This window comes from Cyprinodon tularosa, unplaced genomic scaffold, assembly GCF_016077235.1.
Source record: "Cyprinodon tularosa strain WSP-4 unplaced genomic scaffold, ASM1607723v1 ctg45, whole genome shotgun sequence".
NCBI lineage: Eukaryota > Metazoa > Chordata > Actinopteri > Cyprinodontiformes > Cyprinodontidae > Cyprinodon > Cyprinodon tularosa.
In genome coordinates, this window is record NW_024039174.1 from 2,898,795 (window position 1) to 2,923,245 (window position 24,451).

Here is a 24,451-nt window from a genome sequence, read left to right on the forward strand (position 1 = left end):
GAAGAAGTTGAATCATATTAATATAGTCAGAGAAGAAGTGGTGGTGGAGGTGAAAAAATACCTTGATGTTCACCTGGACAACCAAATTGACCAACAGTGCATCTGAAATCATCAATAAATCAGACTTTACTTCTTAATTAAGAAAGCATGGGTCCTTCAGTGTATGCAGAAAGATGCTGTATATCTTCTATGAGTCTACTGTGGAGAGTGTGATCTCTCCCGCCATCATCTGCTGGGTTAACAGCATCAGAGCAAGTGACGTAAGAAGCTCAATGAGCTGATAAAGAAGGCTGGCTCTATTCTAGTAATTTCTCTAGAACAGGGGTGCTCAAGTCCAGTCCTTATGATGCGCCCCATTTTTAACACATCTGAATCAAATGAGTGGCTTGCTACCGTGCCTCTGCTGGGCTAAATGAGGGGATTGAGCCTTTTCAATTCAGGTGTGTTAGAGAAGAGATGCATCTAAAAGTTAAAGGATGGTAGCTCCTGAGGACTGAACTTGAGAACCCCTGCCCTAGAACCTCTGGAGATGATTTCACAAAGAAGAATTGTTCATAAAAAAAACAAAAAACATTATTGACAGCAATGGACATCCTCTTCAGAAGTCTGTGAAACACCAGAGTGTCTTCAATCAAAGACTTCTCCAGATGTGGTGAAAGACAGATCGCTACAGAAGACCCTTCCTGCATACAGCTATCAATATCTACAACCACTCATTGAAAAAAAAAGCTAATGACTTACTTCAGCATTTAATTTACCTTTGGGATTAATCTTTTTTCAGTTTGAACTGAATTAAAAGAATATTTAGGAACAGAATTGAAAAATATAGTCTGTAACTACGATTCAGCCTACTTCCTCAGCAGTCCACTCTGAAGAGTCCTATTGTCAGTGCAACATCAAATTTCTTTGTTCACTATGTTTATTGTTTAAGAAAAGAAGACATATTTGAATTTCCAAGTGGTCTTCCAATTATCAATGCCAGTTTGGCTACAGAATGACCAATCTCTTTTTGCATTCATCATACACACATATGAACAAACTTATTTTATAAATATTTGGCATTTTTAATAGATTTTTTCTTCTGACAGGGAGAAAAAGGAGAACCTGGTGTAACAATTGCTGCTGATGGATCTATTTTGTCGGCACCAAGAGGCCCTCAGGGGCCAAAAGGCCCAAAGGTATAAAAGGCAACTATTAACTCCGAACAGAACTATGTTCCCTAAATACATTTTTTTTTATGTTCCCTTTCGAAATAATCGTGGCTATTAGGCTGAGGCATCTTTATATTTCTATCATAATTGTTGTTACTTCTATTTCCATACATTTTCCATCACGCTTATCCCAACTGGGGTGGTAAGGGGTGCTGGTGCCTATCTCCAGCTGTCAATGGGTGAGAGGAACAAACAAACAAACAGGACACACCTAAGGAAGATTTAGACAAGGCAATTAACCTAAAGAGAACAACCCACCTTTTTGGACTGTGGGAGGAAGCTGGAGTACCTGGAGAAAACCCACGCATGCTCAGGGAGAACACGCAAACTCCATGCAGAAAGACCCCGGGCCGGAAATCGAACCCGGGACCTTCTTGCTGAGAGGCAGCAGTGCTAATTACTGCAGCACTTTGCAGCCCACTGCTGTTACTTTTTGTTATAATAATTTTACAAAATAAAGAGACTTAACTGAAATCATATAAATTCTAATCTGCTTGTTGACTACATACAAAGTAGATCATCATAAAACGTTTATTTCAGAAAATTTGTAAAACAGAAACAAAAAGCTAATATATTCTGGATACCAGAATATTATTAATATCAGCAAGATATATGTATAAATTATTAATTATTGTTTTACTCTAACATTTTTCCATTTGTGCTGCTTTGTTTGCAGGGTGACCGTGGTTTGCCAGGATCTCCTGGATTTGTGGTAACTTTACAGAAATATCAAGTAGAAGCAATTAATATACTGGTGTTTGGCTCTTAAGGGCTTTTTGAAAGGTTGATGATAAAGTTGTTTAAGAAACTTTGTTTGTTCCAGGGACCAATAGGACCTCCTGGTCAAAAAGGGGAATACGGTTTCCCTGGACGCCCAGTAAGTAGTTCCATCTAATGACACACAATACCAGCTGACAATGCAGTGCATAATGTGATCAAATAAATGCAGCTCTGTGTAAACTGCTATTTTCTACATGTTTTAGACTCATTGTGTAAAAGCTTCTTTCACTTATTGTAGGGACGACCTGGTATGCAAGGGAGAAAAGGTGACCGAGGAGAGTCTGTTGGCCTGCCGGTAAGGAGAGACATAATGTATGGTTAAATCACTGGGGAAAAAAAGTGCTTTTAGGTATTTTTAAATCACAGATTTAATATTATTGATTTAAGGCATCAAATCAGATTAATTGACAATGTTTAGGTTAGGTGAAGGTAAAGCTGGGCATGTTTTTGTAGGCAAACTTTGCCATTATGAAGAATATAAAAAAAACAATGGAACCAATCCTTTCGTCACCTTATCACCTTTAAACCAAAAAAAAACACATGCACCAAAAAGTTGGTATTTCTACCTGTTTTATGGCTTTTATTGAATTCCATTCAGTTCAGTAATTCTTTTTGTCTCTAATCTTATCATTTATCTTAACCTAAACTATAACCAGTATATTCCTAACTTCACATTATCCCAAGTCAAACCAAAGCTGTACCCCAAAGCCATACACATGTGACACACTTCAAGTATGAATGGACATCAAGACTGAGCAGCTCTCACACAATAAAGACTATATGTACTGGTGCATCTTACTGCAAGTCAGGCAGGCAATGGTGAGGTCTAATCCAATGTGAAGGAGGATCCAAACATTCAGGGTCACTCAAAATAGAATATCAAGACGAGGCAATCCAAGATAGGCAGATATTGGCCAGAAGGGGTAACATAAATCTGATGCCATGCAGGAGGAAAAACCATCCTTATTCAGCAGCTGCTGATCAAGGTAATGTTGAGACAGTCACTGTTTTACATCAGAGGTTACAAATTGGGAGTATACCCAGTTAATGGTGAGCTATAGCCCCCATAAGGCTCTATACAATGTAGATAAATATTGGAGAAACAGTAACCTTCCCCTGTTTATAATGGGGTAATCACTGGAAATACAATCTACTTTATTATTACTGTCATTAGTACTATTGCTATTATCAGCAATATTTGGGTGTATCTGCCTGACACTTGCCTCCGATTGTGCTGAGATAATTGGGACAAATAAAAGAATATTCTGTTCAATTCTTACCTTTTAGAGTGTAGAGTGTATCATGTTTTTGCCAACTAAAAGAGTTTGTAGGTTTATGAAGTGGTTTTACTTTAAAAGAGATCAAAGGGGATCCTTGTTATATTCTTATCATAAAAACAATGTGCAGCCAATGTCCATTTTTTCCACGGACTTACACTACCATGTGCAGAGATCAGCATCTTATTTTTATTGACTTTAATTTGATTAATACATATATTTATACATATTTTATACAATAATACATATATTTATACATATACATTAACCCCATTTCTGTTTTTCAGGGGCCTCCAGGTCCTCCAGGTCCTCCAGGTCCACCTGGAAGAATTCTCGGACTCAATGGAGTGAGTATAAAATTATCATGGCAATATAAAAGCTTTATAATTCCACTACTTACAACTGAAATATGTTACTTTGTTTGCACTCAGTAAAATTTGAAAAATTACATTTGTCCTAATTTTTCACTTGTTTATTCTTTTAACCCTGTTTGGGTCTCCTAGTGTTTTAATCAATATTATATTAATGTAACTGTCACAATCATTAACAGCGCTAGAAAAAAATATTTATGAAACTCTGTAGTAGTTATACTAGCTTTGTAGATTTACCTCCCTCGCCATCCTGCTTACAGTGGGTAGTGGCAAGGGAAATTTAAGCAAGTATCTTGTTTATTTTCAGACTAATATAGATTGGCAAACACTTATTCCCTGAAAAAGAATCTAGTGTATAGATTATTGCACTTTATACCTACTCAGCCTATTAGAAATTAGTTTTAATTATCTGGATATTTATGTTTCACAAAAAAAGGAAAAACAAAATAATTATGTGAAAAGGCAAATACTTGCAGTCAGTACTGTATACTTAAACTTACAGGAACAGTAAGTCAATCATTGCTTGTTTAAATGTCTGTTCTAAACTATTGCAAAGTTTAAATTTAAAAAATGTTCCTATCAGTCTGTCATATATTAAGGGGTGCAAGTAATAGTGATTTCCCAGCTATCAAAAGTTAATTATTTTTATCTACCAATCTCATTTTTTCTTTCAGTTTTTCTTGACTTAAATGAATTTTGAATAATTTTTTTAGTGTAAGAAGTAACTATTTTAGTAAAACGTTAACTTTTGCTCTGAGATTTTGTCCTTTATCATTTTCAAGCAGGTTTTAGGTTTGATGACATTCAGTCTATGATCTTTTACTGTAATTCTAGGTTAGCACATGTCAGCTTAATATTTCACAGATTTCAAAAACTGTAAAACTCTGCTTTCAAAAACTCTCATCAAGTGATTTGCTGAAATGAAAGTCTGCTCATGCTGCTCTTCTTTAAACCCAAAAGACAGTGTTCCCGGTGCGCCCCAGACCGCACTGCAAACTGGGTCGAGTAAGTCTGAGCTGGAACATCTGAATGGTTCCCTTTAGTTGGAAACGGGACCATCTGGTGGTTCTGGTGGTGTGTGGGTTTTCCAAAGCATGAAACCTCCCTGGTGCATCCTTCCCTCTCTTAATCTACCCCTCCTCTTATCTTAACAATGTCTGATAAGGCAACCTAACGGTGGATATGATGTAATTACATCAGGCTTTAACATTTGTCTTGTCCAGATTACTTAAAATGTTGCATAAAAATATTCATATTTTTTATTTTAATACAACAAATAATCAAAAGACCAAGTTCTACATGAGTAGAAAGTTGAGTTTAATGCAATTATCAAAGACAAATGTTAATGCATGGTGTTTAAAGGGGCATGTGGATTAATATTTAGCTTATCTACTGTTTTCCTCCTCAGAAGCTCAAGGATCCAATTAGCTGTTAATTAGCTTAAGTGAAACTCAGTGAGTTGGAAAGAAGGAAAATTTTTATGTTAATCAGAGCTGGTTTACCTTCACTTTTTTTAATCAGCCACTGAAAAAATTGGTAAGACATTCTGCTCTGCTAAATATAAGTAGAAGTATAAAAATCTTTTGGATTGTTCTAAAAGTGATGGACCTCCATCTTCAAGCTACACACTGTAGTACAGATAATTCATGTTTCTTTCTGGTGCTGCGTTTGATTTGTTTAACTGTTCAGCATCACAGAAGAGGATTTCTTATAAAAGATATTGGGCCAAACATACAGCCATAAGTGATTTCTGCTATAAACCTGAAAAGTAACAGCCCTGTTAGTAGCTGTTAATGATGTGAATTATTAGGCTGTTGTGTTCAATGAGTAAAGTGATTAAAAGTCAAGTTTAAATCTGAAGCCCCTCAGAAGGTCTCTGAGAACAAGCTGTTGTAATCTGTGTTTTCTGAGAATAAACAGAAGCAGATCTAACTCCACATAAGTGAATTTACCCAGATCTGTATTTTAAAGCTTCCTACTTTATCCCTGCAGGATAACCTCAGTAACTGAGCATGAATCCATTGCATCCAATTTTGCTGAATTAAAAGATGTTCAGCCATACTCTAAACATCTGATCAACTTAAGCAGTCGGGTTATTAATCTGCATCTATATGTGTGTAGGACTCATTGACAAAGAGAGACTCAGTGGGACCTAAAGGAGACAAAGGAGATGAAGGGATGCCTGGTGAGCCAGGAACACTTGGTAAGAATTGTTTCTTCGCTGATTACTTTACTGCAACTACACTCAACAACAGCATCTTCATTAAAGTCTCTTTACCTTGTGTGTTTATTGTTATTTATGCTTTAACCAACCATGATCACCCCCCAGCCCCTGCACTACCAGACGGAATAGTGGTGAGTGAAAATTAGCTTAACACTTTACGTCTGCATAAGATAGAATCACTTATAAAAGTCATCCAAAGATCATATTCTTGATAGGCTGTCAAACCAAACACATGATTGTTTTAAATTAGACTCAAACATAATTTATGAGTTCTGTTTTTTGTAAATGTTGGACTATGATAGAAAAAGATGAAGTCGATTGATCGATCTTAGCTTATTGGACATTTCTGTGGTTGATAACTCAGGGAGCTAAAGGAGATCATGGATCCAAAGGGGAAAAAGGAGAAAAGGGCGACGAAGGTCTGCCTGGTCCTCCAGGATTCCCAGGAAAATCTGGGCTTGTGGTGAGTTCAGCTGGTTTCAGAAAATAAATTCAGCTAAATTCAATGAAGTTCTGCTGTGTTTTAATGTCAAACGGTTATTCTACAAGAAATACAAAAGACACCTGTCAGAATATATGAGAGATAATGATGAGCCAATGATACAAAAGTTTGTTATTCTTGTTATTTTATATCAAGCTTTAGCGACAGGAATGTTTCTTCATACAGTTAAGATTAGAAAATTCTTCCCTTCATCTCTATATCTTGAAGACTATGAAGACTAATTTTAATCCTAATCAGGCTGTATGTCAAAGCTGATGCTTATTAAACCTCAAATGTTATTAAACATTATTAAACATGAGTTTTGCTAGCTCAGAGGGAATACCAGTTAAAAAAAAAAAACATTATTTGTGTCTCCAGGGTCCAAAGGGGGAGTCCATTGTAGGCCCCCCAGGTCCAGCAGGTTCTCCCGGTCAACCTGGACCTCCTGGGCTTGGAAGACCTGGACCCCGAGGCCCGCCTGGCCCAGCTGGGCCACCTGGACCGGCCCCTCCTTATGGATTAGGTAACTTTTTTGAGAAAAAACAAATAATTAGAATTGGGTTGCCCTTAGCTAACAAACTGTTTAGGCTATGTAAATTGTAAAGCTTTTGTAAAACTGTAAGAAAATATATATGACCATTTGACAATGCTTGCCACCTCATATCTAAAGCACTTACAGAACTGGAGAGGTCACTCAGTGAAAGACTACGGTTCCTTAGGTGCAAAAAGTAACACTATTGCATATCCTTCCTCCCTGCTGCTATTAGAACTTTTAGATTTTTTTTGCTCCCAAAAGACCCAAAACATGTTTGCAGCTCAACTCTTATTTGACAGTGTTTATCTGCGCAGAATTTTGTACATCAATGCCCTTATTTTTTAGTTTTCCCGACTATTTTACAGTTTTATAAGGTCCAGGTGTTCGTTCTACATTTATACTTTGATTTTTTTTCTCTAAATGGACTGTTGTTTTATTGTTTATCTTAAACATGTTTCATTTAATCCAAATTTCCAAGTTTTTTTAAGTCCACAGTGATTTTTGTTATTTTCCATATTATATATTTGGTGTACCTGTATGTTTTCATTATTGCCTCACTGCTTCTCCACTGTAGGACAATGAAAGGTATATCTATTCTTCTAACGCATGTCTTGTCCTTAGATGTCACTGTCCCTGGTCCTCCTGGTCCTCCCGGTCCACCAGGATCCCCAGGTTATGCAAACCCGGTAAGATAAGCACTCCAAGTTCGGCTGTACAATCGGTAGATGATCCACCAAAGTGTCACAAAGTGCCAGCACTGATATTGTGATGGGGTGTGATCAGGTGATGACTTTCAAGACAGTCCAAGCTCTCACCAGAGAGATGCAGCGAGCAGCTGAGGGAACATTGGCATACGTCTCACAGAAGGGAGGAGAGCTATACGTCCGAGCACGCAACGGGTGGCGCAAAATACCGGTTGGTACTATGTCAGTTTCCGATTTACATTTCTTGATGTTATACTCATATCTGTGCAGTGGGTATTAACTGGCTTGTCAGAGTGATGCTTGGAGAAATGCAGCTATCAGATTGCAAAAGCCATGCAGGGGGAAATGCAAACACATCCAAAAATTTGTAAAACTTAGAAGTACTAGAATAAACTTTTTGGTCTCTATGTAAAAAGCACATCATCCTGAATAGACCATCCCCATCACAAAACATATATGCAGCAACATGAAGATCGGCTCTGTTCTAGGAACCCATCTAGAACCTCTGGAGATATTTTCACAAGTAAAAAAAAACATTTGTAAAATGAAGAAAATTATGGACAACAATGGTTATCATCTTCAAAAGACAAATCAAACACCAAGGTTGTCTTCAAGCAAAGACTTCTACAGATCAGACCTCTGCAGAAGATCCTTCCTGAATACAGTTACCCACATCTATAAGAACTAACTGAAAAGGGCTAACGAGTTGCTTCAACATTTGATTTCCTTTTGGAATTAATCAAGTATTTTTCTAATTAAGTACTGTGGAGATGCTTCACAAAATAAGGAACCTCAATGCAGAGAAAATCTGCATAAGAATCTCATGTATTTCTCTTCCTAGTTTTGGACTAAATTGTGTTGGTTTTAAAAAATCCTGATATTGTAGATTGTGGTTGGCATAGAAGCAATGTGCAAACATACTATAGTCGTGGATTAGACACTGTGCCATCAATGTTTCTGTCAGCATTTACTTTCACTTATGTGATGTATTTCAATTGACTTTACCTGTGGGCATGAAAGTGTATCTGTGATTTTATTAGAATTATACAAAAATTGTCACATATGGCAACTGCAAAAATGTCTATATATATCAAATAAATAACTTACATCGTTTCACCTGATTTTATTTTCTTAGCTGGGGGAGCTGATCCCTAAGGAAGCTTCTTCACCAGAAGCATCGCAAGCTCTGAGCAGAGCAGGAGATTGGAGCAGACTGCAAGGAGTTCACAGCCAGGTTTGTGCAAACATACATGCAAATGTTTGTATTTCTAGGACTTTATCTTGACAGGTATTCATTTTAGTTTCTGCTATTTACTATTACTCTAACCATTACCAGTGTATTCCTAACTTTAACCTAAAGCTAATTCTTACAATACCTCTACATCTACTCAATATCATAAAAAAAAACAGGGGCCTGCTATATTATGACCAGACTTTGTTTTCCATTAGGCCTCTTGGTCCTCGGTAGGGTAGTAAATATACCAGAAAAGGTTTTAAATAGGTAACAAAACAGCTTCTTCCCAACTGCCATCAAACATCTGAACTGTTGAGAAAACTTTAAATCTGCAGCATAAATATTAATGCTCTTATCTGCCATATCAATGCCTTTTTGCAACATGTTGTTTCTCCCACAATGTTTAAATTTTATTTCTGCGCACTTTAAGAAATGGAAATGTCATGAAAGCTGTACAAAACAAAATTTCATTTTGTATACACTCTGTGTATACAAAATGACAATAAAAGTTGTCTAAGTCTAAGCAAAGACATAAACAGTCATACTCCATCCAGAAGTGTCAAGTAACAAAGTACAAATACTTCATTACTGTTCTTAAGTAAACTTTTTAGGTATCTATACTTTAGTATTACTTATTTTTCTTCCTACTTCTGACTTCTACTCATTACATTTCCACAGTATCTGCTTTTTCTATTCCTTACATTTTTAAAACAAATGTTACTCGTTAATATTGGCTTCGGTTTAATGTTTATGAATATTTATTTCCCGTCATGTGTGCCATTCAATGCAGATCATTGGCGCCATCCATATCTAGTGAAAACTAGTGTAATTGGATGAGTCATATAATGCAAACACTCATTGGTGAACTAAAGGAAATCATCACAAGCAAGCAGGTGTTCTTTAAACTGCAAACATGAATTGTCTATGCCGTGCTACAATGTTGGATTCAGAAAAAGATGTTGAAATGTCTGAAAGGTCGGAAACAGGCGAGAGCGTATCGGGAGACCAACAAGACCTCCCTCATCCTTGGCCCTATCTCAAAGAATTTTTTCGAAATAGTCGAAAAATTAAGCCTTTAATTCATATGGTGGCATCTGGCTGTTTTTTTTAAAGGTTACTTTTTACTTTTATACTTTAAGTAGTTTTTGGAGCACATACTTTTTTACTTTTACTTGAGTAAAGAGGTCAAGTTGATACTTCAACTTTTACCAGAGTGTTTTTAAACTGCAGTATCTGTACTTCTACTTAAGTAACAAATGTGTGAACTTTTGACACCACTGACTATCTATAAACCAACTATCTTTTTGAATCATCTTACATTAATTTCTTTGATTAGGAATTACAGGAGGGGAGTAGGGGATATCAACCCAGCTACATTTTGCCACAGACCTTTGAGGCCATACCTGGAGTAAGTATAACACACTCATGCACATTCGATGTGTATGTATCTGAGTCTCTCACTATGGACCAACTGTTTTCTACTTTGCTCCACTTCAGCCACATTGAGTTGCTTCTGCCTTTACATCTCCTACTGTTTATTTTTCATCTGCTTCACTTTCTTGTCTGAGTTCAGCTCCATTTAGTGGCCCTGAACTCGCCTCTCAAAGGGGACATGCGTGGCATCCGTGGTGCAGACTTCCAGTGCCACCAGCAAGCACGCTCCAGGGGACTTACCTCTACCTACAGGGCTTTCCTCTCCTCACACCTCCAGGACTTGGCAACAATTGTAAAGAAAGCTGACCGCAACGACCTTCCTGTGGTTAATTTGAGAGTAAGAAAATCCTTCTATTCTACTTTTTTCTCTAGTTCAGCCTTTCACAGTAAGATTTCTCATCCCTTGTATTTGTTTTATTTTGTTTTTGTTTTTTTATTAATGGATTTAATTTGAGTGAAATCATTAATTGCATTTTAAAAGAATGTATCAGCTAACTTTGCTTTTGTCCACTGCTGTCAGGGTGAAGTATTATTTACAAGCTGGAACTCCATCTTCTCTGGGAATGGAGGAGTGTTTAATCCATCAACACCTATCTATTCTTTTGATGGACGCAATATAATGACCGATCCTGCGTGGTGAGTGGATATTAGCAGCAGGTAAAATCCTGCTTTTAAAAAGTCTCAAAATTGAACATGCGAGGTGCTACTTTTGCGGGTGATTAAAGAGAATATTGTTCCATCCTAATCACCATAATTCCTGGATATTTAGCTGGGGCACCTAAATGAGAACAAACTTATACTTTCAATTTTAATTATTGTATTAAAGCCAACTTTATTTATAAAGGACTTCATAAGCAGAAAGCACTGACCAAAGAATGCATAATTGATTTAAACAAAGGCATTCAAATTCTGAGGAAAATAAGATTTAAAAAAATTGTCAAATAATCTAAGTAGCAACATCAAACACACCACTAACTAGAAAAAGTTAAATCACCAGCTCAAATACCAAATAGAGTTGGGACTTAAGAGCAGATTTAAAAATATTCCTTGACCAGCCTCTACTTTCCATTAAAGAATAATCCTGCCACCACACCTTCCTTAACATTTAACACAGTAACTATAGAGGTATGTAATGGATTCATTTCTACCATGCCAGGGAATTTGCATCACACTGCAGGCAAACGTTATTTCAGAGCAACACTACTACAACTCAAATGTTGAAGCAAAAAGCCAATAATTCATCACACACATTTAATGCTTTGGTTTTGTATTGATTTAACTAAGAGAAAAATGTACAATGCATTTAGCCATTGTTTGAATGGCTGGTGACATAACATGTGTGTGTCAAGTGGTTCACACTTTTTTGTTTGGGATTGAAACTGCAGGTTTCCCCCACTTGAAAAGGGAGCTTGCTTCCAGAGATTTCACAGGATTTCACTCAGAACAACAAAGTTAATTCTTTCCGTTTTTCTTTTTTATTTGAAAGTTTAATCAACCACAGTAGCATTGATAATAGTAGTAGTAGGTTGAAAAACCTTTAAATATAAACACAGAGAAACAATGATTAACATCCTTTAAATAACCAAATTATTCCCTGAAGAAAATATAAGATTTAAACCCAAAATCAAACATATTCAAAGCATTATTAAGTGATACATTTTTACATTATAGAATTAATTTACCTTCTCAATTACATTTTAAATAATTCCTTTTTTTTATTTTATTTTTTATAATATTTTAACATTTTAATCTGAATATTCAAACAATTTCTGACACACTGGCTCCTTCTCTTTGGAACAAACTTTCTTGTAGTGCATTCACCCAGGCACCCTCATAGTGCTCATTGCTGCCCACTGAGTTAACATCTTATCTTCACCTGGAGTCTATCTCCAGGGAGACACTCTTCCCTATACTCAGAGGAAGGCGGGGTATGAATTCAGCTCAACAATGTGTGTCATCTGCATAAAAATCTAAACTAATAATGTTGTTTATTATATTTTAAATTGGGGGGAGCATCTAGATATCGATTAGGAGGGTTCCTAATTTAGGCCTTTGGGAAATGCTCATGATTTTTATGGTCTTTGATGTAAAGTTACCTTCTAAGCAAAGAAAAAGTCCCTGTCCTTTAAGAAAGATTTAAACCAGTCCAGTGGTGTGCTAGTTTTCCAGGTGCTCTAATAAAACAGAGTGATAAAGTATTTAATGCAGCACCAAGGTCCAATAATACCAGCACTGTGGTTCTTCCACAATCTGCATTTCTACCGAGGACAGTGAGCACCTTAAGAAAAAGGTCTGACTGGAAGACATAAAGGTGATTATTTATTATAAGGAGGCTTTTTCAGTCATCATGCTGATTAAGGAGAGGGTTAAGATGTTCTGCAGTAGCAGCTTCTCCAAATTATTCTTTTTCAAAAGCTGTTTGATATTTGCTGTCTTTGGGGCCTGGAGAAAAACACCTGACAAAAGGGATGTGTTTATTATTTGAGCTGAATCGGTAATGACAGGCAGAGCTTTTCATAAGGAAATCTGTGAGTAAACATTGATATTGTAGGAGGAAGACCTCGGAAGGTTTCCAATTTCTTCCAAGCTGTTGTGATGTATTGGGTGAAATTTTGGAAATATCAAAATCAGTTCTAGTTGGAGAAAACTGTGGTGCTAGAGCTGAAGCTGTTACAGACAACCACTATGATATTTGTTTTTTTTTTTTTTTCAATAGAGAAGTTATTAAAAAAATTTTCAGGGTCTGGTAGGATGGCAAATAAAACTGTACACTGTTAAAAAAGTAAATGGCAATTGTTGTTCTAACACACAATTGTATTGTAATCCGACTCAGAAATATAAATTTGACATCTAACAAATAAATACACGTTTGCCCAACTCAAATTCTCAGAAGTTGGTTTAACAAGGAGTTTTAAATCGCCTATACAAGATTTTTTGAGTTCCCTCAACTGTAAACTCATGGGCATGCGCACTGCTTATGTTCATGGACACGCCCACTACGGTACGGGGTTTCCTATCCCTTTCTTCAAGGGCACAGCCTTTTTCCCTCGTGTTTGAGAAGATTGGCGGACATTGTGATTTTATGCATCTGGAGAACCACGGAGGAACGACCCTGGGACCTTACCAGTTTTCCCGGTGAGTGCTGCAAAGTACAGACAGTTAGCGGTTAGCTCCGTGAGTTAGCATTCCCTTGTGGTGTATTGCCACCGAGTTGAAGCATGAGTTCACATGTTTTTCACGTTCTGATGAAAGGAAAAGCAGCGCACGTGCGCGTTTATAATGCGCGTGTGCGCGTGCGTGTTTATGCCGCGCTTGTGCGGGTGAGTGTTTATGCATAGAGAAAAGAGTGTGCCTGTTATTTTCATTGTACAAATGAAAAGAGACATTAAGTTGAGTGTAATAACTTATTAAATTTCTAAATTGTTTTATGTAGTGCAGTGTTGTTGCACTCAGGCACAGAATATTACAAGACTACATTATTTTACTTTCTTAATCCGATGTGGGTATTTACTGTTATTTACATTATTTACATGTGGATTTTTTGCTTTCATGATTTTATTTGCTTTACAAGAAAAACAGTGACATTAACATTTTATATGTTAACCCTGTAATGCAGCAGTTAATTCGTAATGAGTTAGAAAAGTTACATTACACACTGAAATTTATCATACTTGGAGAGATATAAACTGTACAGTTAAGAACAAGAAGTGAATGGATTTAACTAAGCTCTGTTGTACTATGCAGGCTGGGTTTTTTGGATACCCTGGAATCTGGATTCTCTCCTTAAATGGAGATGGCGAGCCAACCGTGTGAACATCTGGATTTGGACTGAAGAGAAGGATTTGGACTGAAGAGGACTTTCTTTTTTTGCATTCATCGTCCTGTCGGAGTGGTAGGACTAAAAAGAAAAACTCAGAGATAAAAAGGGAAAACCTTTTTCTTTTTCCGTTGGGAAACAAGACATTTTATTTCATTTTATTTTTTTTAAAAGGGTGCACCCAATTTAAAGAGACTACAATTGAAAAAAACAAACTGAAGGCTGTCCAAATTTGTAAAACTGTTATTTTTTCATATACACTATATTGCCAAAAGTATTTGCTCACCCATCCAAATTATTGGAATCAGGTGTTCCAATCACTTCCATGGCCACAGGTGTATAAATTCAAGCACCTAGGCATGCAGACTGTTTTTACAAACATTTGTGAAAGAATGGGTCGCTCTCAGGAGCTCAGTGAATTCCAGCGTGGAACTGTGATAGGATGCCACCTGTGCAACAAATCCAGTCGTGAAATTTCCTCGCTCCTAAATATTCCACAGTCAACTGTCAGCTGTATTATAAGAAAATGGAAGTGTTTGGGAACGACAGCAACTCAGCCACGAAGTGGTAGGCCACGTAAACTGACGGAGCAGGGTCAGCGGATGCTGACGCGCATAGTGCGAAGAGGTCGCCAACTTTCTGCAGAGTCAATCACTACAGACCTCCAAACTTCATGTGGCCTTCAGATTAGCTCAAGAACAGTGCGCAGAGAGCTTCATGGAATGGGTTTCAATGGTCGAGCAGCTGCATCCAAGCCATACATCACCAAGTGCAATGCAAAGCGTCGGATGCGGTGGTGTAAAGCACGCCGCCACTGGACTCTAGAGCAGTGGAGACGCGTCCTCTGGAGTGACGAATCGCGCTTCTCCATCTGGCAATCTGATGGACGGGTCTGGGTTTGGCGGTTGCCAGGAGAACGGTACTTGTCTGACTGCATTGTGCCAAGTGTAAAGTTTGGTGGAGGGGGGATTATGGTGTGGGGTTGTTTTTCAGGAGCTGGGCTTGGCCCCTTAGTTCCAGTGAAAGGAACTCTGAATGCTTCAGCATACCAAGACATTTTGGACAATTCCATGCTCCCAACTTTGTGGGAACAGTTTGGAGCTGGCCCCTTCCTCTTCCAACATGACTGTGCACCAGTGCACAAAGCAAGGTCCATAAAGACATGGATGACAGAGTCTGGTGTGGATGAACTTGACTGGCCTGCACAGAGTCCTGACCTCAACCCGATAGAACACCTTTGGGATGAATTAGAGCGGAGACTGAGAGCCAGGCCTTCTCGTCCAACATCAGTGTGCGACCTCACAAATGCGCTTCTGGAAGAATGGTCAAAAATTCCCATAAACACACTCCTAAACCTTGTGGACAGCCTTCCCAGAAGAGTTGAAGCTGTTCTAGCTGCAAAGGGTGGACCGACGTCATATTGAACCCTATGGATTAGGAACGGGATGTCACTTAAGCTCATATGTGAGTCAAGGCAGGTGAGCAAATACTTTTGGCAATATAGTGTATGTTAATACACTTACTTCACAAAAAATTACCTGTGTGTTTTCCTCTTACTAAAATGGTGTCTTACTGTTTTTTCCCTCATCATCACTCTTACGAATCTAGAACATTCTGGTCCAGTGTCAGGTTACTTTGATCTGTGCAGTTAAGATTATGTTGTTGAACATGGTTTTATACTGTATCTATTGATGCAATGTTTGGCTTGAAGCAATAAAAATGTTGTATTAACATAATTTTTTGTGTGTTGAATGATTGGTAGTGAAGACGATTGGTAGGACTAAAAAAACTGAGTTGATAGAACTCAACTTGCAGATAACACTACAAAATCTGAGTTTGTAGAACTCAAAATCTATATGTCAAACTCATAAAACAAAGTTGATAGAACTCAGAACTTAAAGGTGAAACTCAAAAACCTAAGTTGGTAGAACTCAAAATTTCTATGTAACACTCCAAAAACCTAAGTTGGCAGAACTCAAAAATCTTTGTAAACTCAACCACAGTGAATTTAAGTAAGGAAAACTCAAAAAACCAAATGCATCACGTTGCCTAGAAAATGTAAGTTCTGTCAACCTCTATTTTTTTTTCAGTGTAAGTGAAGGTAGATGAGTAAATCTGTTTAAAGGTTTCAGTAGTGCCCTCCTTAAAAATGTCTTTTCTTTTGATGTCTCTCTGACTGAGTTACTAGAAATTATGCTTTCAAAAATAACCATAAATTGTTCTGATTGGGCAACATCAGTTATAGAGACCTAAAAAGGTTTAAACCCTTATTGATGATCAGTCCAAAATACATCCCTGAGTATGCTTGCTCTGTAACAGAGTTTGCATTGTACTTCGATCAACAGAAAGGGCAATGTCATTTTTGAAGTCTACAATAATAGTAATTACATACATTTATCACAGATAAAAGGTAATTAAAATGATTGGAAAACTTTGTTTTGGACTTAGCAGGCTGTTAAATATTCAAGAACATGGTTTTTACTGGGCTCTTTATCCAGAGAGTCAAATGATCAAGAAATAAATTTGCCCAGAAATCACTTAATGAATCTTTAAACAAGATGGCCAATCCTCCATCTTTCTCTTGCTGTCTACTCTCAGAAAGAAATTTGCTGTTTTGCTTTGTTGATCATGATTAAAGTAACTAGGTAAATATCGTAGAAAATTAAGTACATCCTTTATTAGGAAACTACGTTGTTGGCTTTATTATAAAAATAAGAGAAAAAAAGGTAAAGATTTCAAGTTCAATCTTTCCTACTGAAGACTAAAGAGGAAGAATATTTTTAGGGAGAATCTCCAAACTGTTGTTTGAGATAGTTGATCCCTCCTCTACTTCCTGTAGGCCGGAGAAGCAGGTGTGGCATGGCTCGACCACGGTTGGCATCCGGCTGACCACCAACTACTGCGAGGCGTGGAGGACAGGCGACATGGCGGTGACGGGCCAGGCTGCACTCCTGCAGACGGGACGGCTTTTAGGACAACACCCACGCTCCTGCTCCAACAGCTACATAGTGCTGTGTATAGAGAACACATATGTGGGAAACACACATGAAAGGAGAACCTGAGGAAGCACACAGATTATTATACATGCAGGCATGTTGAAAGTGGAAAATATGCTTAGGGGAACAAATTTAGGCACATGAAACACATTTAGATACACTTTTTGTTTTTAGTTCCCACATAAAATCTGGTGGAAGACAGCAGCTCCCCAAGTCCGTCCATTTCTAGATTAACTATTTTTTCTAGTCTCAGACAGAAATATAAAAATAGTCAGTGTTTGAGAGCTGCTGTCTTCTCACCATTTCTGGTGCTAATGATCTAATTAGACACAATTTCATTTTTTGGGACCTTCCTCTCTTCAAAACAGGAAAGACAGAAGAACATACTATTTTACTAAAACACGTGTTGATCTTTATGGGCAAGGAAATAAAGTGGATACTCAGCTAAACCTTCCAATATCTACAGCCAGAGGAAAATATATATAAAATTTTTAAAGACTTGCAATTGGGGGACCATAATAGCCTATGGCCGATATATGCCAACTAGGTTTACAACTAGGTTTTATTTATATATATTTGATCCCTTTGGCCACTATAACCCATGTTAGTTCCCCTGGAATGAAACCAGAGTAACCAGACTGTGATTGTCTTTTATTTATACAGTGGTATGCCCAAGTACAGTAGATAAACAAAGCAATTACCTGTTCACATGTTGCCGTAAAGTTGGTACTCATACACACACACACACATTCATATATGAATATATATATATATATGAATATATATATATATATATATATATATATATATATTAATGGGAAATCAGAGTTGTTTTCTTTTGCTAGATAAATTAAATATGCCTTTAAAACGAGAAATTGACAAAAACAAAGAAATTCTAAGTTCTTCCCATGACTGTTGGTTACTGTTCATTTGTTTGTGTTTTTTTTTGTAATACTATAGAGGTAGTTTTTTTGTTTGAAGCACACTAAATGATAACTTCCTCTCACCAAGCTTTGATTGAAATGTTCTGCCTGTAAACTTGAGTGTTAGTTTTTCAGCTGTCTGATTTTATGTTGCGTTTAAACAAAAACTTGACTCTCTTGAACTTACCTACTGGTGCTCACTAAATAAAGTGTCTGTTTTTTCCTTGTTTTTTTAAACATTTGCTCTTGTTTTTTTCTTTGGAAACACCGTCAAAAACGTAAATGTGTCATAAACCTAGATCAAGGCATTTTTATATTTTTTGTGCATCTTCTTTCACTCAGTTTTTCATTAATATGCTTAAGTATAGTGTAACAGCTTCTTTAGTAGGGCCATTTTGCAGCTTATCCCTCTTGAAAAGAATGTCAGTAAATGTCTGCTGGATAGCTCAGATATAGGAAATTGTAACAAAAAATGAAATAGTGGTCCATGCAAAAATTAAATAATAAGAAAACTTGAAATAAACCTCTTTATTAAATCTGTAAAATAACTTAATGATTTGAATTATTGAAACAAGCTAACCTCTTAACTATACTTTGATTTATTTAGATCAACCTATGTCAGAACTTAGCTTTGTTTTGTCAATTTTCCAGGACTGTGTCCCCAAACCAGATAAATCTGCTGTATAGCAATGATATCTGAACAGACACAACACTTTTCCTCAAGCTAGAATAATTATGAAGTTGAATAAAAACTTGATTTATCCCTATTTGATTAGAAATTTAAACTTTTTAGGTAATTCCTTCAATCACTCAAAGCAATTCCAGCAAAAAAATCAGCCTATAGATGACTAGAAAGTAAGCCTTTAATTCAATTCAGTTTATTTATATAGCGCCAATTCACAACACGTCATCTCAAGGCACTTTACAAAGACAATTCAACCAGATCATACAGTCAAACTGATTAAAAGTTTTCTATCTAAGGAAAACCAGTTGATTGCATCAACTTATTGACTATTATCCCTCACACCAAGCACACTTGTTGCAACAGTGGAGAGGAAAAACTCCCTTTTAACAGGAAAAAACATCCAGCAGAACCAGGCTCATGGTGAGCGCCCATCTGCCGAGGTCGACTGGGGTTCAAGGAGACAGAAAAAGAGATACAAAAAGCAGCTGTCAACCAGTTCCACAGGCAGCCTGTCAAGGAAACGCACAGCCAGGCAGAGGAGCTCCGAGCAAACTCCCATGTCACAGGAGGAAAGAGAGCACATCCAGTTAGTCACAGTTAGAGAAACAGGACTACGCTGAAACACGGGCCAAGCTCCAACCTCTATAAACAAATATGGTGATGGGAGCAGCACAGCTGATATTTAAAGACGTTTAAAAAGACCTTTAAAGACTGAAGGATGAGTATGCAGAAGATAAATGGGTGGATCACAAAATGCAAGCATTTAAGAACAGAAAAATTAGAAATATAACATTTTCAAACCAGGACAGGAAATATTGTCAGGACGTATATTTTTCTGTACTCCCTTTTCTTGAACTTCTCCAGGTCTGGAAAATATAAATCCATCATTTTAGAGACTGCAAAAAGATTCAGGGTAGTAGAAACATTAATTCTTAATTCCCTCATAAAACCGATGCAAAATGTTACATTATAAAAAAAAAAAAAAAAAACACAGCCAAGTTTTAACAAAAGCTTTGTTTTATTAAATTGATTTGTACAGCACATCTTAATCACAAATATTCACTACTTTGTTTCAGATCTAAAAAAACAAAACAAATAAAGAATGTGCTTCAATATCCAAAAGTTTTGTAAAACGTCCACTTATTGCACCAGAGCCTAAAGATGTTAGTCCCATGCTTGACATTAGAATATCCGGTTACAAGAAAGAAGGAAAGAAAACAGAATGGGGGGGGAGAACAGGGGAACAGCTGAAGACACGTCGTGGACCAACATCTCTGAACAAACATAGATGAAAGTTATTCCACAAGTTTTTAATCCCAACCAACGCAATGCAGACTCTAAAAATCCTGCTGATAAAATCCATGATTTAGAAAACAAAAATCTTTAAAACAGACTTGTTATCTGGTTCAAATCAAACATCTGCTCACCTAAAGTTTTAAAGCACCTCACTCCATATAAACACCAAATCGATCTGGAATTAAAACCTCAGAAAAACAGTGTGTTTAGAAAATAGGACAATAGACAGAATAAAATCCTGTTCTGTAAGACAAAAAATGATTGGTAAAACAAGTTTACCTCAATCTTATATTCATTTTAAATTTTTTTAGGGGGGGTAACATAAAAAAAAAGTATATCAACAGATGAAAAGTTGGGAAAATTACACATTTGAAGTTTCCTCTCAGACGTCACAATAGGATTTCCTATCTAATACATAAAATCCTCCTAGGTGCACCTCGTAGTATAATAGGCCACAAACAATGTCAAAGACAAAAAGTGGATTACGTTCAACAGGTTTTTGTTTGCAGCAGCGTAAGGCCAGATTAACTGAAAAACATACTTTGAAAACTGGCAGTGAAGTATTTCTGAAGATCCAACACAAGCAAACTTATCTGAAAGAATTTAGGAGCTGACTTTGGGTGACAAATTGAAAGGCTTTGCTTTTTTGTATTTGTTTTACACTCAGTTTTTTCAATTTGGCAGTACTATCACTATAACAAAAACAAAGAATTATTTTAGTCAGCAGGAAATGATAAAGTGTATACGGTTAACAATTAGAGCAAAACGACAATTAATACCTATCCTGCTAGTCAAGGAAAACACTAATCCGAACCATAAATCAACTCTTCTGCCGCCGCAATCGAAGGCAAATGTCATGGAAAAGAAATAACCGCAAGAGAAAGCCGACAATCACGGAAAACATTCAAACAGGTTGCTATATAAAAAACAAAAAAAATAAGTGTGGGGGGATTAGGTCATAGCCATGGCCGCGTTTCGAAGAGAGCTTCTGCAGTTGATACGCATCCCTGAGAAATACGATCCAGGATTGTTTGCTGGGTTTCTCCTGAATCAGAAGGATTAGAGGCGCTTTAACATGCGGCCCTGTGGATGTATATATATGCCAGCTTTCTGACACCACATCCCCTCCCATGATTCCTACAGTGATGAGGACAGAAAACCTGCTCTTTTCACTGGAGCCCATTTAAGTCACACAACTAAATGTGCCACAATTTATTAGCTAAATAAATACTTAAACATGTCAATTAAAGATGAAGTCAATTAGAGTGAAACATTTCCTAATTTTAAAATGAACTGTAATTACACAAACGAAAATGTAATATTTGATAATAAACATCTGCTTTTTATTCTATAGTTGGATACTTTAACACATTATAAAATTATTCTGAATTTAGAGGTTGGGGCTACTACTGCACCTCTCAATATAATCTGATATGCTGGGCAGGTTCAACAAGGAAATGTTGGGTATAATCAATAACAGTAAATTACTTAAAATGCCACTACATTTAATGAAATGCTAAAAGAGTTCTATACATCTTGAACATATAATCCTAAAACAAATTTGACTCTTAAATAAGTCAATATATTGATTTTTATACATTTGAATTAAGAGCATATGTATTCATTTACTTTCCTTTGTCATTTTTGCATTGTACTAAAAATTATTTAAATATTTACTCATTAAATAATTAAACTGTGGCACTGTGCTGTCAAAGCAGGCTGGAAAAAATCAAATGCTGCAAAAAAAAAAAATATGAAATACAAAATGCACAAGTCTTAAAGAGGGGGAGAAGAAGAAAAAGAAATCTAAGGGCTTGGATGAAATTAGAAATGTCAAGTCCGATTTGATGACTTTTCTTATAATTTTAAAGACAAATCAATTAATGAGCAGAAAACTTCAGCCTAATTTTTCCTTTAGATTTTCACCTTTAGTTTAAACATCTCCAGAACTTTTTGATTTTTTGATCCAATAAACTTGTTTCACTACAGCTAGGTGGGAATATTTATGAACAAAAAAAATCCAGTCCCATCATTTTTTCCCCCCATCCTTAGTTGTGCTATGCAATCTTTAATAAAAAATTGATTCTGCTTGATTAATTCTGTGTGATGAACTGGTTTTCAGGAATACTTTACTTCAGCAATAATTGAAAAACAAGAAACCCTAATAAAAGATTTGAACAGCTGCCTGTTGCCTTAAACAAACTAGGCATGTCTAAGTTTAAAAAAGGCATCTCAGGGAGATGTGCAGCACTGATTTAGTCAGGGTTAGATATGAAAAATAAAAAGTCCCATTTTATGCACCAGAGTGAAGCAGCTTTCTCTTTAAAACGGTTGCAAGAAACAATAATGAGATTTCGATCAGAGTAAAAAAAAAAAAAAAATTCAAGGCTAAAGAAAATAAAAATCAGCACTTTTTTCTAAACATACACCTTTACAGAGACAAGCTCAGCTCACTCTGTTACTTTAGCTGCCTCAAAGTTAACAGCCAACTTCCTGTGCCTCCTCTTGGAGGCGGAGCCAGGGGTGTGGCCTGCTGCCGGCCCGCTCTTTCGGGGATGTGTGTGTTGGACTGCTGGGCTGGGATTGGACGAGTTGCTTTTCGCTTCCTCTGATTGGCTCTGGTTCTGTGATTCGTTCTGAGGTTGCGACTGGGCAGGGAGCTGCTTTTGGGATTGGTTCTTGGCAACGGTATGGGCGGCGCTGTAAAACTCTCTGGTTTCGTGGTTCTTTTTGTTAGCCGATGCTCGTTTTTTAGTCACCTGTAGGAATTTGAAGAATAGAAGATGAAATTTACACCTAAAAAGAAATTATGAAACCTCTCCCAGCTCCGTCATTAATAGGTGTGACAGCTCACCTGTAGCGGGATGAACTGGTTGTGGGACCCAATGGGTAGAGAGGTACCAGGCTGGGGACGAGCAGCGCCTGGGAAGGTTCCTGGTGCTCCATAGAACGGCTGGTTGAGTGGTTGGTGAGGAGGAAGGGTCAATCCCCAAAGAGGAGGGGGGCCGTAACCCTGAGAAGGCAGCAGTAAACCACCTGGAAAAGAAACCAAATGATGGACTTCATTTCTTTAAATCTGAAGACGGCAATTCAACTGTATTCAAACCTCAAACTGCTGTACATTTTTTATCCAAGTAAAAACCAACATTTTTACAGAATTTATGGATTTGAATGACAAACCAACTCAAAATAAACCACAAAAGATGTTATAAGAATGTAGCTGATGGTTGTTCTCCATTTTTTCTTAAATGTAAAACAAAATATACACAAGGATTCATTGTAAAGAACTTTGAAAACCACTCTAAACGCTTGTCCATGTGGGCCAAAAATGTCCAATTTACAATTCAAAAAGATATAAAATACATAAAGTGCATGTTTTTGTTATTTTTTTGCCTACAATAAACTAAACATGCAGTAATCTGAGAAAATGACTATTTTGATTTTTGAAGAAATTTGATCTATTTAAATAAGGGGGAAAAAGCATTCTAAAAGTAACGCACAGTTTTGAAAGTTTTTTTGTTTTTGTTTTTTCTACTTGTCCAGAAAAAAAAAAAACGTGCCTAAGCTACAGCTGAATACGGGTCCCTCTTTTTTCAAATTACCTGCTGCATTAACTGAATATCTATGCCTCAGGCTGCTTTTGTGTAAATTGTTTCATAAATAAAGCAGGACACATTAACTACTGAAGTCAGACAAAAAGAAAGCTAATGAGAAAATTATTGCATTGTGTCAAAAAGGCTTCATTTCAAGATTTCAATGTGTAAACACTTTAAATATGATTAAGAAAAAAAAAATTTTCACCACTAACCACTTGTGCACATAATTGCTTTTTGAATTATGTGCTTCTTTTCGTTGACCTATAACATGACTCTGATCTTTGCGTCTGTAGCATAAATACATGTGAAAATCTTGACTTTCATAGATGTTTGTGTGGATTGAGTAAACATAGGATTTGCTTCCAATGTAGATTTTGGTTCTAAAAATATTAGCACCTGCATTAAGGCTGCTCGCTCTAACTCTATGATCTGTAATATATGAGAGCCACACACTGACCCTGCTGGTTGAAGACTTGAGGCATGGCTCCCATCGGTGGGCGCTGCATCGGAGCCATTCCTGGATACAGATGAGGAGGCAGTGGAAACCCTGACCCTAGAGAGTTCTGGATGTAAACAAAAAGGCAGACGTGTGCAGATTAGAGTATTTAACTCCTTCAAACATGCAAAAACCTGATGATTATTAGCTTCTAAGGTGAAGAAGATCCATTTAAGGTTTTTAAATACCAGTCTTTGGAGGGCAAAGAAGGCTGCGTTCTCCTTGGCTTCATTTTCTGATTGACACTGCGGTCCGTGAACTGTTAGCCCATTGGACAGCTTCACCTGACAGACTACCGGACCCTTAGAGAGACAAACAGTTGTAAAAAAGAAGTTATCACAATGACAAACTTTATCAGTGTCCGATTAGTGGTGGAGAAGAAGAGCAAATG

At 36.9% G+C, this 24,451-nt stretch overlaps 2 protein-coding genes across 10 annotated transcripts in view; one reads left to right on the forward strand and one right to left on the reverse strand.

The window, feature by feature from the left end:
• The window catches only part of col15a1b (collagen, type XV, alpha 1b), a 69,941-nt gene extending 51,721 nt beyond the window's left edge, over positions 1-18,220 (forward strand). For 4 of the 6 annotated variants that reach the window (XM_038300485.1, XM_038300480.1, XM_038300481.1 and 1 more), the window contains 17 exons: positions 1,089-1,178; positions 1,888-1,923; positions 2,035-2,088; positions 2,230-2,286; positions 3,556-3,615; positions 4,600-4,644; positions 5,761-5,842; positions 5,969-5,994; positions 6,228-6,326; positions 6,723-6,867; positions 7,501-7,565; positions 7,663-7,794; positions 8,719-8,817; positions 10,154-10,225; positions 10,391-10,588; positions 10,772-10,887; positions 16,908-18,220. In XM_038300485.1, the coding sequence (XP_038156413.1) occupies positions 1,089-1,178; positions 1,888-1,923; positions 2,035-2,088; positions 2,230-2,286; positions 3,556-3,615; positions 4,600-4,644; positions 5,761-5,842; positions 5,969-5,994; positions 6,228-6,326; positions 6,723-6,867; positions 7,501-7,565; positions 7,663-7,794; positions 8,719-8,817; positions 10,154-10,225; positions 10,391-10,588; positions 10,772-10,887; positions 16,908-17,130 (1,599 nt within the window). In that variant the 3' untranslated portion in view covers positions 17,131-18,220. The remainder of the gene's footprint in view (positions 1-1,088; positions 1,179-1,887; positions 1,924-2,034; positions 2,089-2,229; positions 2,287-3,555; positions 3,616-4,599; positions 4,645-5,760; positions 5,843-5,968; positions 5,995-6,227; positions 6,327-6,722; positions 6,868-7,500; positions 7,566-7,662; positions 7,795-8,718; positions 8,818-10,153; positions 10,226-10,390; positions 10,589-10,771; positions 10,888-16,907) is intronic. The other 2 variants (XM_038300482.1, XM_038300484.1) reach the window with 2 other exon arrangements.
• A 1,451-nt stretch (positions 18,221-19,671) lies between these two features.
• The window catches only part of xrn1 (5'-3' exoribonuclease 1), a 29,411-nt gene continuing 24,631 nt past the window's right edge, over positions 19,672-24,451 (reverse strand). For 3 of the 4 annotated variants that reach the window (XM_038300467.1, XM_038300466.1, XM_038300465.1), the window contains exons 37-40: positions 24,249-24,362; positions 24,022-24,127; positions 22,823-23,004; positions 19,672-22,727 (exon numbers count right to left, since the gene is read on the reverse strand). In XM_038300467.1, coding sequence (XP_038156395.1) covers positions 22,419-22,727; positions 22,823-23,004; positions 24,022-24,127; positions 24,249-24,362 — 711 coding nt within the window. In that variant the 3' untranslated portion in view covers positions 19,672-22,418. The remainder of the gene's footprint in view (positions 22,728-22,822; positions 23,005-24,021; positions 24,128-24,248; positions 24,363-24,451) is intronic. The other variant, XM_038300468.1, reaches the window with a different exon arrangement.